General features: G+C 40.6%; 1 protein-coding gene across 2 annotated transcripts in view; it reads left to right on the top strand.

Annotated features, from left to right (window-relative positions):
- LOC128607465 (membrane-associated guanylate kinase, WW and PDZ domain-containing protein 1) overlaps window positions 1–12,556 on the top strand; it is a 66,934-nt gene that overhangs the window by 17,856 nt on the left and 36,522 nt on the right. For both annotated transcript variants that reach the window (XM_053624336.1, XM_053624337.1), the window contains 2 exons: window positions 2,814–3,103; window positions 6,301–6,417. In XM_053624336.1, the coding sequence (XP_053480311.1) occupies window positions 2,824–3,103; window positions 6,301–6,417 (397 nt within the window). In that variant the 5' untranslated portion in view covers window positions 2,814–2,823. The remainder of the gene's footprint in view (window positions 1–2,813; window positions 3,104–6,300; window positions 6,418–12,556) is intronic.

The raw sequence follows: 12,556 nt of genomic DNA, 5'->3' as shown, positions 1-12,556 counted from the left end.
CTGCCAGAAAACTTAAAATGGGCCGTTGTTGGATCTTCCAGCAGGACAGTGATCCAAAACATACATCAAAATCAACACAAAAATGGTTTACTGACCACAAAATCAAGATCCTGCCATGGCCATCCCAGTCCCCTGACTTGAAACCCATAGTTAACCTGTGGGGTGAACTGAAGAGGAGAGTTCACCAGCATGGACCTCAAAATGTGAAGGATCTGGAGAGATTCTGTATGGAGGAACGGTCTCAGATCCCTCGCCATGTATTCTCCAACCTCATCAGGCATTATAGGAGAAGACTCAGAGCTGTTATCTTGGCATATTCTCCAACCTCATCAGGCATTATAGGAGAAGACTCAGAGCTGTTATCTTGGCATATTCTCCAACCTCATCAGGCATTATAGGAGAAGACTCAGAGCTGTTATCTTGGCAAAGGGAGGTAGCACACAGTATTGACTAAAAGAGTGCCAATAATTGTTGCACACCTATATTTAGCGCAGGGGTGTCCAATGAAAACCTGCACCCACACCGGCCCTTTCCGGATAAGATCGGACACCCCTGATTTAACAAATATTCTTTTTTGGATAAACCTGTTTTGTTTGCAATTGTTTGATATCCATGAGAGCAGAGTATTTTTGTGATTTTTAAAAAAAAAATTAAAAAAAAGATTAAAAAGTTAAACAATAAAGACAATTTATTTCACAGCCTTCTTTGCTCATATTTACCAAGGGTGCCAATATTAGTGGAGGGCACTGTATATCCTAGCTTAGTTAGAAAGTTGTGGTTAGATATGATTCGTTGCCCCTAGAGCATATAGAGTAAAGGGGTATGCTCAAGGGCGAAACTGTGGTAACTGGGTGTGGCTGGAACTTCAACCCCTGGCCTTCTGTCCTGTAACCAATGGCCATAACCACTGTGCCACCAGTGTTCTTGCTAATATTGGGAAATGTTTGCCAGGTAGCTGCTTAGCTGGACAAGATTAGCAACAAACCAACCACCCATCCAATTACAAAAGAACTGACCTGGGCTACCTGGCTCAGCACTAAAGTATCACCAAAAGTCAGCTCCAGAATTTTTAGCACCCTTGTTAAAGATGGGTAAAATCATGATGATACTATTCTTTTTTATTTTTGTCAGCCTCCTGTCTTCTTTACGTCCTGTCTGTTTAGTTTTGTCTTCGTCTTTTTTTTTTATCACCCCTTTCTATTCATCACACTAAAATTGGCCACCGCTCACACTTGTTTATACTGTTTGGGTCAGCGAGGGCTTGAAGTGACAGCACTGTTCTCATACTGTCACTTCTCTAGTGTCTCATGGCAACTGTACCAGCCCCTCATGCTGGTGTGGCCAACTGTCACTGTGTTTCCTTCTCTCGCACAAAAGCTTAAAGTCCTTCAGCACTGCAGTGTGTCACACTGTTTGAGGATGCGCCTCACGATAGAAATGGACGCTCTGCTGAGTTTGATAGATCTCGCTGAGTCACTTGTGGCATTTTCTGTGTAATTAAGAAGCCGGAATAAGCCAGATGTCATCCTGTTTTACAGGGAATGAAGAGGCTAGACACATTTCACAGCCTACCATACTTGCAGGTCAAAACTGTTTAGTATAGCATAACATAAGGTTTATGCTTATACTATTAGTACAAGCCTCTTACCTTTACACTACCGTCCTGTATGCATGCCCGTGTATGGTTGTATTTTGCAAACACTGCACATCTCACGACGTGACACAGGCTTCTCTTGCATAAACAAGCAAGCTCTCAAGCTCTCCCATTTGCTTTCTTTCCAACGGTTCACTTATCCAGTAACATGGAGCTATTAGGTTATGAATTTAGGAAGGGAATAATTTACTATTATATACTTGCTATATGAGTATGGTGTGATAAAGAAAAAAACAAAAACATAATAGATCATAATACAATGGATGTGCAGGTTGTGATATCATGGGCCAGAACATAGGTATTTTCACCCATTTTCAGGGGCAATTAGGTCACATTTGACATGATAAATCTCGCATGTTATGTACAAAACTGGGACGAGACTTTTAAAGCAATGTAAGCACCATGGAAGTGTGCATCTTTCCCTCACACATATGCATTTGAGGGAGGATAACGCAAAATAGTGGGAAGAGAGCATAAATACACGCAGGTAATTTTAATGCTCAGAAAATCAACGTAAGTGCGTGCGCAATCCGAGTCTGAATACGAGGACCTTTCCCTGTGTAAATATTTACACAACATTTGGAATTAAGTCGCCAACCGTACAGATGCTGCACGTCAAAGCTTTCATTTAACAGCATTTAGTTTTCTTTCACTAGCACTGCACTCACACGAAATAAAAATATGACGTGATGTTTTTTAATCCCCTAAAAGACAAAGCCATGCTACTTAATGTAGTATTAAGGTCAAAATTTTGGTTTTGTGACAAGAGCTCTAAGAAAAGAATATCATATAAACGTGACCTGTATTTGTATTCTTAGTAGAATTTTTACATATTAAATTACACAGCTTATGAGGAATACAGTGCAGGCGGTGTTAATTCCACCCCATGCAGCGTGCACATCTGCTGAGTCGTCTGCCAAGCCCCAAACGTGCCTCTCAAAACGCATGCAAATGAGAGAGCTGGTCAGGGTTGACATTGACCCCATGGTTTATGTATTTTTTATATAAAGCTTAGCTCTCCTGGCTTTTGGCTTTATGATATCAGGCTCTTATTTATAGCTCCTGGTCTAACGCAGGATGATGTATTGAGTGAAACTAGCTGATTATATAGAGTATAATAAACACAAACTCGCTTTTTTTTCTCCCTTTTTTCTCTCAGTTCGATTGCCATGGCTAAGGTGGTTGTGAAGAAGCTGCATTGGCGCTCCAAGGTGCAGGAGAGCTTCGTTCCTCTGTTGGGCAGCTCAGGAGAACTGGGTGTGGCCATCGGCGGCGGCGCAGACTATGGCGAGTTTCCGTTTGTCACAGCTGCGCCGGGAGGTGGTATCACAGTTGGCGAAATCATTTTAGAGATCGGAGGGACACCTGTACTGGGGATGACATTAGGTGACGTACGTGGAGTGCTCAACTCCTGCCCTCATCCTATTCGCATCAAGACTGTTACACCAGGTAATGCACAAATTTACGCCAAATTTTCACGCATAACCTTTAACACAGTTGAACTTCATAAATGTTCTAAACAATTAATACAATTATCACAGGCTAACCTGAAATGCTTATTATGTGGTAATTAATACATACAAACGTGACTGTTATTGCTTACTCGCGAAGCACACGTCAGTTGCATTTGATGATGTTTTTTGGTATAAGGTTTTGTTTGATTGACTAGAAGTCCATCTTTGTGTGTAGCTGGGAGCGTGAGCTGCCCATGATCAGCAGGATTATGTCTTCATCTCACACCACAATTCATCTTTCTGTTCATCCTTTCGTAGCCACGGCTGCAACGGTTATGTTTGCGCAGAGCAATATTTTACACCTGACCGTGACTCCCCTCTGCCCTCTCAGCTTAGATTGATTACCCGCTCTTCCTCAGTGGTCCTCTTTATCTCTTTCTCTCTCTGAATAAATCTCTCACCATCTCTCACCTCTCTAGCCCTTGGTCCAGGGTTTACGGTTAGCTTGAGACGTATCACAAACTGTTGTATTTCTTATAAGGCAATAACTAATAATCGAACCTTCCAGGCAGTGCATACAGTATTTTGGAAATGAATAACTGACTGAGGAGCAAGCCTCTATAACGAGAGAGAGAGAGAGAGAGAGAGAGAGAGTTCAGCAATATTGTCAGAAACATTTACATTTCCCAGGCGACCAGAATGTGCTTATTGGAATGAAAACATGGGTTTTTCAGTATTTCAGTTTTCAGTTGTACTCATATTTAGGTAATCTCAGCAGCTGAAGCACATGCGGTGCATACATGCTCTGCACGATTTAAAACCCTAATAATAAACATGGTGGCAAAAGACCACTTGATTCAGCCATATGGTGACAGGAAGCAGACATGGACAACATGTTTATACTGAGCCAGCAAAATGTTAAATATGGAAGCTAAATGAAATCAATTAAATCAATTAAATCAAATAAGCAATGATATAGTATGTATATAGTCTTTATGTCCAAGGCTATCATTGTATCAGGTTATCATCTAAACCTAACCTGCTAGAGGGAACTTATTTATTTATTTATTTATTTATTTATTTATTTATGCCAAATTTGGTTTGTCTATTTTTGTGTGTGGATCAATATGTATTGTCTCTGCTGAAATGTATCTAACAGGCTTGTTTTTTTTTTTTGTTTTTTTTTTAAGTCACAGTAACGTTTGATCAAAACGCTTTATGTATGTTGTCGGTATGGACAAGGTGGACAGACAGCATATTTTAGGAATTTCTGCGTGTGTGGATGTGGGATGTTTGTGTCTGAGTGATGTCAGTACTGATGTTCTCTCATGGCTTTGAAATATGTTTTATTAGCAGAGCTTATGCTATCTCAGTGAGGGGCGGGGTCGTCTCATGCCGGGTGCTGTCTGTCATTCTGACAGAGGGGAGAGGAATGCAGGTCATCGATAACAACCAAGTGGCTTGTCACAAGAGCCCATAAAGCACTGCAGTGCAAACGAGTAGTTCAGAGAAACTGAGCAGAGTGGCCGACTAGACTGCGTCTTTATTCCATTTATAGAAATGGCACCATAAATTGTTTCCCAATCCTTTTGCAGGAATTACTGTATCAGTGTGGCGTGGCCTGTGGCACTGCTGAGGTGTTCTGGAAGCCCAGGTTGCTTTGATAGCGGCCTTCAACTCGTCTGTATTGTTGGGTCTGGGGTCTCTCATGGATTCTCTATGGGGTTCTGGTCAGGCGATCTGGCTGGCTAATCAAGCACAGTAATACCACGGTCAGCAAACCAGTTACTAGTAGTTTTGGCACTGTGGCCAGGTGCCAAGTCCTGCTGGAAAAGGAAATCAGCCTCTCCATAAAGCTCGTCAGCAGATGGACGCATGAAGTGCTCTAAAATCTCCTGGTAGGCGCTGCATCAACTCTCGACTTGAGAAAACACAGTGGACCAACATCAGCAGATGACATGGCTCCTCAAATCATCACTGACTGTGGAAACTTCACACTGGACTTCAAGCAGCTTGGATTCTGCTCCTCTCCACTCTTCCTCCAGACTCTGGGACCTTGATTTCTAAATGAAATGCAACATTTACTTTCATCTTCCCCGTGATTGTGGTTGTGTACTGAACCAGACTGAGAGATTAAAGGCTCAGGAAACTTTTATAGGTGTTTTGAGTTAATTAGCTGATTAGAGCTCTTCTCAGGTCGACATTTCTGTATTATAAATTCTTTATTCTAATATTTTGAGATACTGGATTTTTCATTTCCATGAGCTGTAAATCAACAAGAGTAAAAGAAAAAAAGGCTTGAAATATTTCAATCTGTGTAATGAATCTAGAATATATGAAATATATAAATGAACTTTTCCACGATATTATAATTTTTTGAGATGCACCTGTACATATTAGTTCTCACACTGGCTAGGTAATTATTATTTCTGACATGTCTGTCATATGTTTCTCTCTATTCAGTAAGCAGTAATCTCTATCTGCCATCTGTAGCCCATATACTATTACTTCTTCATCTTCAGTAACCATTTTATCTTGATCAGGGTTGCCATGGATCCAGAGCCTGGATGGATGGCAGCCCATCTTAGTGCACCATCCATCCGTCCATTCATCCAATTTCCATACCGTTTATCCAACACAGGGTCACGGGAGCGCCTGGTGACTACATTTCCATAACATAACAATAAGTTTCACGCCAACTAGTTTTTCAGTCTTCCAACATCTTCGTTCACTTTTTGCTTGTTTCCATTTAAAAAAAAACCAAAACAACAAAACAGTGTAGAAACAACCACTAAAGTCACATGATAGACACCTCTCGTGTTTATTTTTCACGAGACTGTTTAGACCTCTCTCCAGGTGAAAGATTGCGTAGAGTGTGAGCTTCGTCTGTGATCACACGCCGCATATCGCAAGTGTTAAAAGTTGTATAGTATGAGCAGCACAGCAATTCATAGATTTTGAAAGCTGTGTAGTGTCCACTAGGACTGGGTGATATGATGATATAAGATCGATGTTGTGATCAATTGTGTCGCAGTGCACCTTTTTGAGATATCGTAGATATTGTGATATCTTTTAATTAATTCAAGCGTTTTTCAAGGGAATTACAAACTGACTGACAGGAGCTGATGGGGTGTTACATGTAACATATTTTGTAATCCTCTCTCTCTCTCTCTCTCTCGCTCTCTTTTACAGACTCAACACTGTGTAAGGATCTGAGGTTGTATCTGAGTAAATGTTTCACACCTGGTTGCATGGACAGTCAGCTTCAACAAGTCATACGGGAAAATCTCTATCTGCGTGCAGTACCATGTGAGACTCTCTCTCTCTCTCTCTCTCTCTCTCTCGCTTTCTTTCTCTGACACACACACACACACACACACACACACACAGAAGTATATAAATTACAACATGACTCTTGGATTGAGATTTGAATACAACTTAGACACCCTTACTACTGAACATGTCTTAAAAGGTGCCTTTGAGTCTGCTCTGGAAGTCTGTTAAATATTTCTCCTGATGATGACATTTGTATGAAAGAGCATATACAGTGTGTGTGTGTATACATTTATATATATATATATATATATATATATATATATATATATATAGTGCTGAGAAAAGTATTTTCTAAAATTGATTTCATTTTGTTTTTTGCATATCTCACACTAAATTTAAAACAAAATCTAAAATCAAACAAAGACACCTGAATAACACAAAATACAGGTTTTAAATGATAACGTTATTTACAGAAGCAAAAACGTTATCAAATACCAACTGGGCCTGTGTGAAAATGTATTTGCCCCCGTAGTTACTAATTCCCCAAAATCTATGAAACTGCATTCATAATGGGGTTCAGCTGGACTAGACACAACCAGGCCTGATTACTGCAAACCCTGTTCAATCACATTATCACTTAAATAGAACTTTTTCAACAGCATGAAGTTGGTTAAAAGGTCTTACTCAGTAACACACTATGCCAAAGTTGAAAGAAATTCCAGAAATGATGAGGAAGAAGGTGATTGAAATACATCAGTCTGGGAAGGGTTACAAAGCTTTTTCAAAGGCTCTGGGACTCCAAAGAACCACAGTGAGAGCCATTATCTCCATTGGAAAAACTCAGCACAGTAAACCTTCTCCTGTAATCCTTCCCAGAAGTGGCTGACCTTCCAAAATTCCACCAAGAGCACAGCAATAACACATCCAGGAAGTCACAAAAGAGTCATGGACACCATCAAAGGACTTACAGGCCTCTCTTGCATCAGAAAAGGCCACTGTTCATGACTCCACTATCAGAAAGACACTGGGCAAAAACGGCATCCATGGAAGAGTGACGAGGTGAAAACCACTGCTAACCCAGAAGAACATTAAGGATCATCTGAATTTTGCCAGAACACACCTTGATGATCTTCAAACCTTTTTGGAGAATGTTCTGTGGATTGATGAGTCGAAAGTGGAACTGTTTGGAAGACAGGAGTCCCATTACATCTGGCGTAAATCAAACACCGAATTCCACAGAAGAACATCATACCTATGGTCAAGCATGGTGGTGGAAGTGTGATGGTGTTGGGAAGCTTTGCTGCTTCATTGCCTGGGCAATAGCAATATTTGAGGGAAACAAGAATTCTGCTCTCCACTAGAAGATCCTAAAGGAGAATGTCCGGTCTTCAGTCTGCAAGCTGAAACTGCAAGCGCAACTGGATTATGCAGCGAGACAGTGATCCAAAGCATAGGAGTAAGTCCACCTCCGAAATTAAAGTTTTGGAGTGGCCTAGTCAAAGTCCTGACTTGAACCAATTGAATGCTGTGTAGGACCTTATATGGCAGTTCAGGCTCGAAAAACCTCCAGTGTGGATGAACTAAAGCAGTTCAGCAATGTTGAGTGGGCCAAAATTTCACCACAGTGCTGTGAAAGCTTGATCTCCAGTTATCGGAAGCGTTTGGTTGTACTTATTGCTGCTAAAGGTGGCACAACCAGATTGCTCAAATAAAAAAAAAGTATTGTGTGTTTACTCAGGTTGCCTTTGTTTTATGTTGTATTTCATTTGACAATCTAAATCTATTTAGTATGAGATGTACACAAGAACAGAAGAAATCAGGATATATATATATATATATATATATATATATATATATATATATATATATATATATATATATATATATATATATGACATTCACACTGTAATGCATATAATATCTAATACATAGAATCTATGAGACTGCACAACTGACACCTTGAAACTAGTTTTAATTAGTGTAAGCTGTTCTTCTGAAAGCTGCCACTGACACCTTTAGCAGAAGTAACAGTGTGCAAAGAGAGCAGGGAAGAGGAAGAAGTGGAGTGAGAGAGAGAGGAGAAGAAGAGAGAGTGAGTCGGAACATTTTAAAAGTGAAGAGTAGCAACTAAAAGAGCTGGAGCCAAAGATGTTTTCGGCTTCCCTGTCGTTCTTTTCACACTTTCTTCCCTTAAACTTTCTCTCTTTCACACTTTCAATTTTTCTCAGCACATCTCTCTCTCTCTCTCTCTCTCTCTCTCTCTCTCTCTCATGCCTGTGATTAACCCTGATTATATTTTGGTTAATATTTTGACTTTTAAAATTAAGATGAGAGACAGATTTCGATTAGCTGTTATCGAAAAATCTCTAATTAAGTGGATGTAGCTGTGACAAATGGGAAGCAGGAAAATTCCATCCATCTCTCTCTCTCTGTCTCTCTCCCACTTGCTTTCATGTTTTCACATTTTTCTGTGATGTATGTGTGGGAGGGACAGAGTCTCCTGTCAATCACAGTGACACTAACCAATCATGGGTGTCTGTGAGAACATGTATGTGGAGGAGGACAGATAGCGCTTACCTCCGAGTGTGTTATGCTGCTCTGTGACACAGCACGAACAGCAGTTTGAAAAGATGCTTGAAAGACTTGAAAGCTTGAAAAGATGTGGTTGGCTGGCTTCACCTGTGGCTGGTGGCTTGGTGGTTAAGGCTCTGGGTTACTGATCAGAAGGTTGGGGGTTCAAGCCCCAGCACTGCCATACTGCCACTGTTGGGCCCTTGAGCAAGGCCCTTAACCCTCTCTGCTCTGGGGGTGCTGTATCATGGCTATGCTCTGACCCCAGCTTCCTAACATGCTGTGGTATGTATATTGTGCTGTAATGTATATGTGACAATAAAGATTCATTATCATATCACTGGAGGAAGTACATGCTAAATGCCACCCTTGATTTTGGCCAATCTGACAAATTTTAATGGGAAAAGCTGCTGAAACACTCTTATAATGGAAGTCAAAGGTCAGTTGTTGAATTCCATCAATAGACATTTCAAATATATGTTGAAAATTAGTGCACAACCAATCCATGCCAACAAAAAAGATCTTAGGATGAGATGGGCATGAGCAAGTCATCACCAAAGTCAAAGTCACTAAAGCTACTAACAATCGCTAAAGTATATTTTGTTCTATTTTTTTTTTCGGTTTGAATTTTTCCCCCATTTTCTCCTCAGTTTGGTCTTTTGCCAATTCCCACCCACCAGCACTGCCCTGTCACACCATAGCTACCAAACGGGGAGGGTGAAAGCTAACACATAATTCCTCCAAGACACGTGAAGCCAACCATATTTTCAAACTGCTGCTCATGCAGCATCACGGGGCAGCATAACACACTCAGAGGAAAGTGCTATCTACCCTCTTCCACATACATGCGCTCACATACACCCATGATTGGCTAGTGTCTCACTGATTGACAGGAGAGAAAGTCGACCAGCCCTCCTAGCCATGAATAGCTGCGGCATCGTCAAGATTTGAACGCATGATCTCAAAGGTAACAGGACAGAAACTTTTCTGTTGCGCCACTCAATTTCACCAATCCAATTTTCACACATTGGAGTAACAGAGTAAAAACGATCAGGTGGAAACTGAGGCACGTTGATGTTTCCTTTTGTTAGTATTAACTAAACATTTTGATTAAACAAGGTTCATAACTTCTAATAGAAGAGTAAAAGGTCAGGCGAGCTCACCTACTATAGATGTAACATGGCAGAGGAGCCTGAGGATTAATGAGACATGAAACTTTTCATGTTAAAAATTGCACAAACTATCCAACATGATCAACAGCAGAGAAGCTGGAGACCAGATGACTCCTTATTCATGTGAGGATTCGATAGGCTCATCTAATTTAAATGTTTAGGTCAGACCAAGAGCACGAGAAAGCATTGGATTTGGAAGATTTTACTACCTTTATTGAATTTTAACATATGACTATTGATTACTTTCACTTTGTTCACTTTTATTTCAGGATAATTGCATAACTATCTAAACACACACACACAGACACATACAACTGAATACTGTTGTAAATGTTCAGATTATATTCATATTGAGAACATTGGAATTAAGTATGAAAAAATGAAGTCTGATCATAAGCCTTTTTTATCCTTACCTTGCCTTGTGTGTGTGTGTGTGTGTAAGTCTGTAAAGACGTGACTCCGGTAATCTCTGGTTTATGCTGTGAAGTAGGTCATTTTGCCCACCATCTTCCAAGCCCTACATTTTGTTTTGCTATGAACACACACACACACACACACACACACACACACACGCACACACTCCAACAACTTCTCCAACAATGAGTTTTATTGTGCCTAGCCAAAATTTCCCACAATGTACTTTATAAATGAATATGAAGACACAAAATGAATGAACAATGATCTCTCTCTCGATCTGTTATTCACCTATCTTCCTACTTTATCATCTTTGTAATCACCTCTCTTTCCACTGTTAACCCTACATCCAAGAATAATAAGCATTCATCTCATAAACAAATTGACATATGAATCAAAACAGATAATACAGGACCAAACCTAACACTGTAATTTCAAGGTCAAAACACACTCAATGTGTGTGTGAATCGCCAACATCCAGACAAACACATAAACGCGTACGCCGAAGACACAGGTTGCGGCGTCCTCGTTTTTTCCTCTTTCAGGGGGTGGTCGCTTTCAGTCTAAGCAGGGATGAAGTCGTGATTGTGACGAAGCCAGGCAAATGTCTTTTTCCACCACAGCTGCATGCTTCAGTTCATGTATAGCATCTCTTATCACTGCTAAATTTAGTCTGGCAGAAAAAAAAAGCACTTGTTTCTCGGGGAACGTACAGTATTTATCCACAGCTGCACGTCGGATTTTATTACAGAACTGATGCCAGAAATCAAATACGTTGCCTTTATTGCAATGACACAGCTTTAACTCTCAGCTTAAAATGAACAAGTGCAGATGTTAGCAGATGAGTGCTGACTTTTGTAAGTCAGGTACACATGAATCAGTTTACGGCTAATATACAGTAGCTACCATACACAAACGTATTCAACAATAGTTCATTGAACAATGTGCATAGACTTTTAAATAGAGTAGTGTAGCTGAGTTATTTATTTTTTTGTCAGGATGAACCAAAGGCAATGTTTGTTTCCACTAAGCCAAGCAGACAGAAGGGCAGAGCTGCCTCAGGCTGGCTTCACTGATCTGACTCGCCTTGGCTCGGGAAGATCAGTATAAACAAATTGGATGCGGTGCAGGGTGTGTTGCAGTAGACAGTGATAGGAGGGACAAAACTTGTAGTGCATTGCCTGTTTTGGGAAGTATAATTAAGGAATAAAATACGACAGGATATGTTGTTATAGGGAAATATTCCACATCGGAGGAGCATGATGCGGATTAATACAGAAATGCAATTTGCCAACGATGGTCATTTTTAATTTATTAATGAGTGTCATGCTTTTTCATCATTTATAGTTACTTTTAATGTTGTGGAACATTCACGAGGCAGGTGAGTTCCTAGTTATAGCGTCTATAAACAGTCATTCCCTCCCAGCCTCTCTTTTTTCTTTCTCTTGAAATTAATAAGATGAGAAACCATAAAGCACAAGGACTTCTGTCCTGCAGACTTTCCTGTGGTGGAAAACGTAATGACAGTCACACTGGAGACTCCTTCCACAAATTTTAAATAAACATCTTCCTTAGAGAAAGCTTCACCATGTTAGGGGACTCGGGGCACAAGGCGGGGGACACCCTGGACGGGGTGTTAATCCATCGCAGGGCACAATCACACACACACACTCCGGAAAATTTGGAAATGCCAGTCATCCTACAACGCATATCTTTGGATTGGGGTAGGAAACCGGAGTACTCAGAGGAAACCCGGAAAGCACGGGGAGAACATGCAAACTCCGCGCACACAGGGCGGAAGCAGGAATCAAACTCCCAACCGTGGAGATGCGAGGCAAACATGCCTAACCACTAAGCCACTGTGCCCCCGACACAAGCTTTTTAATCTGTTTATTAGTAAGGAACAATAGAATGATAGAAATGACAATGTATAAGAAAGAGCGCGTTATATATATGTTAGAGAAAATGAATCGACGCCTTCTGACCAATCCGTTTCAAGAATTCAACAGTATCTT

This window comes from Ictalurus furcatus, chromosome 5, assembly GCF_023375685.1.
Source record: "Ictalurus furcatus strain D&B chromosome 5, Billie_1.0, whole genome shotgun sequence".
NCBI lineage: Eukaryota > Metazoa > Chordata > Actinopteri > Siluriformes > Ictaluridae > Ictalurus > Ictalurus furcatus.
This window is presented reverse-complemented; position numbering and strand designations above follow the sequence as displayed.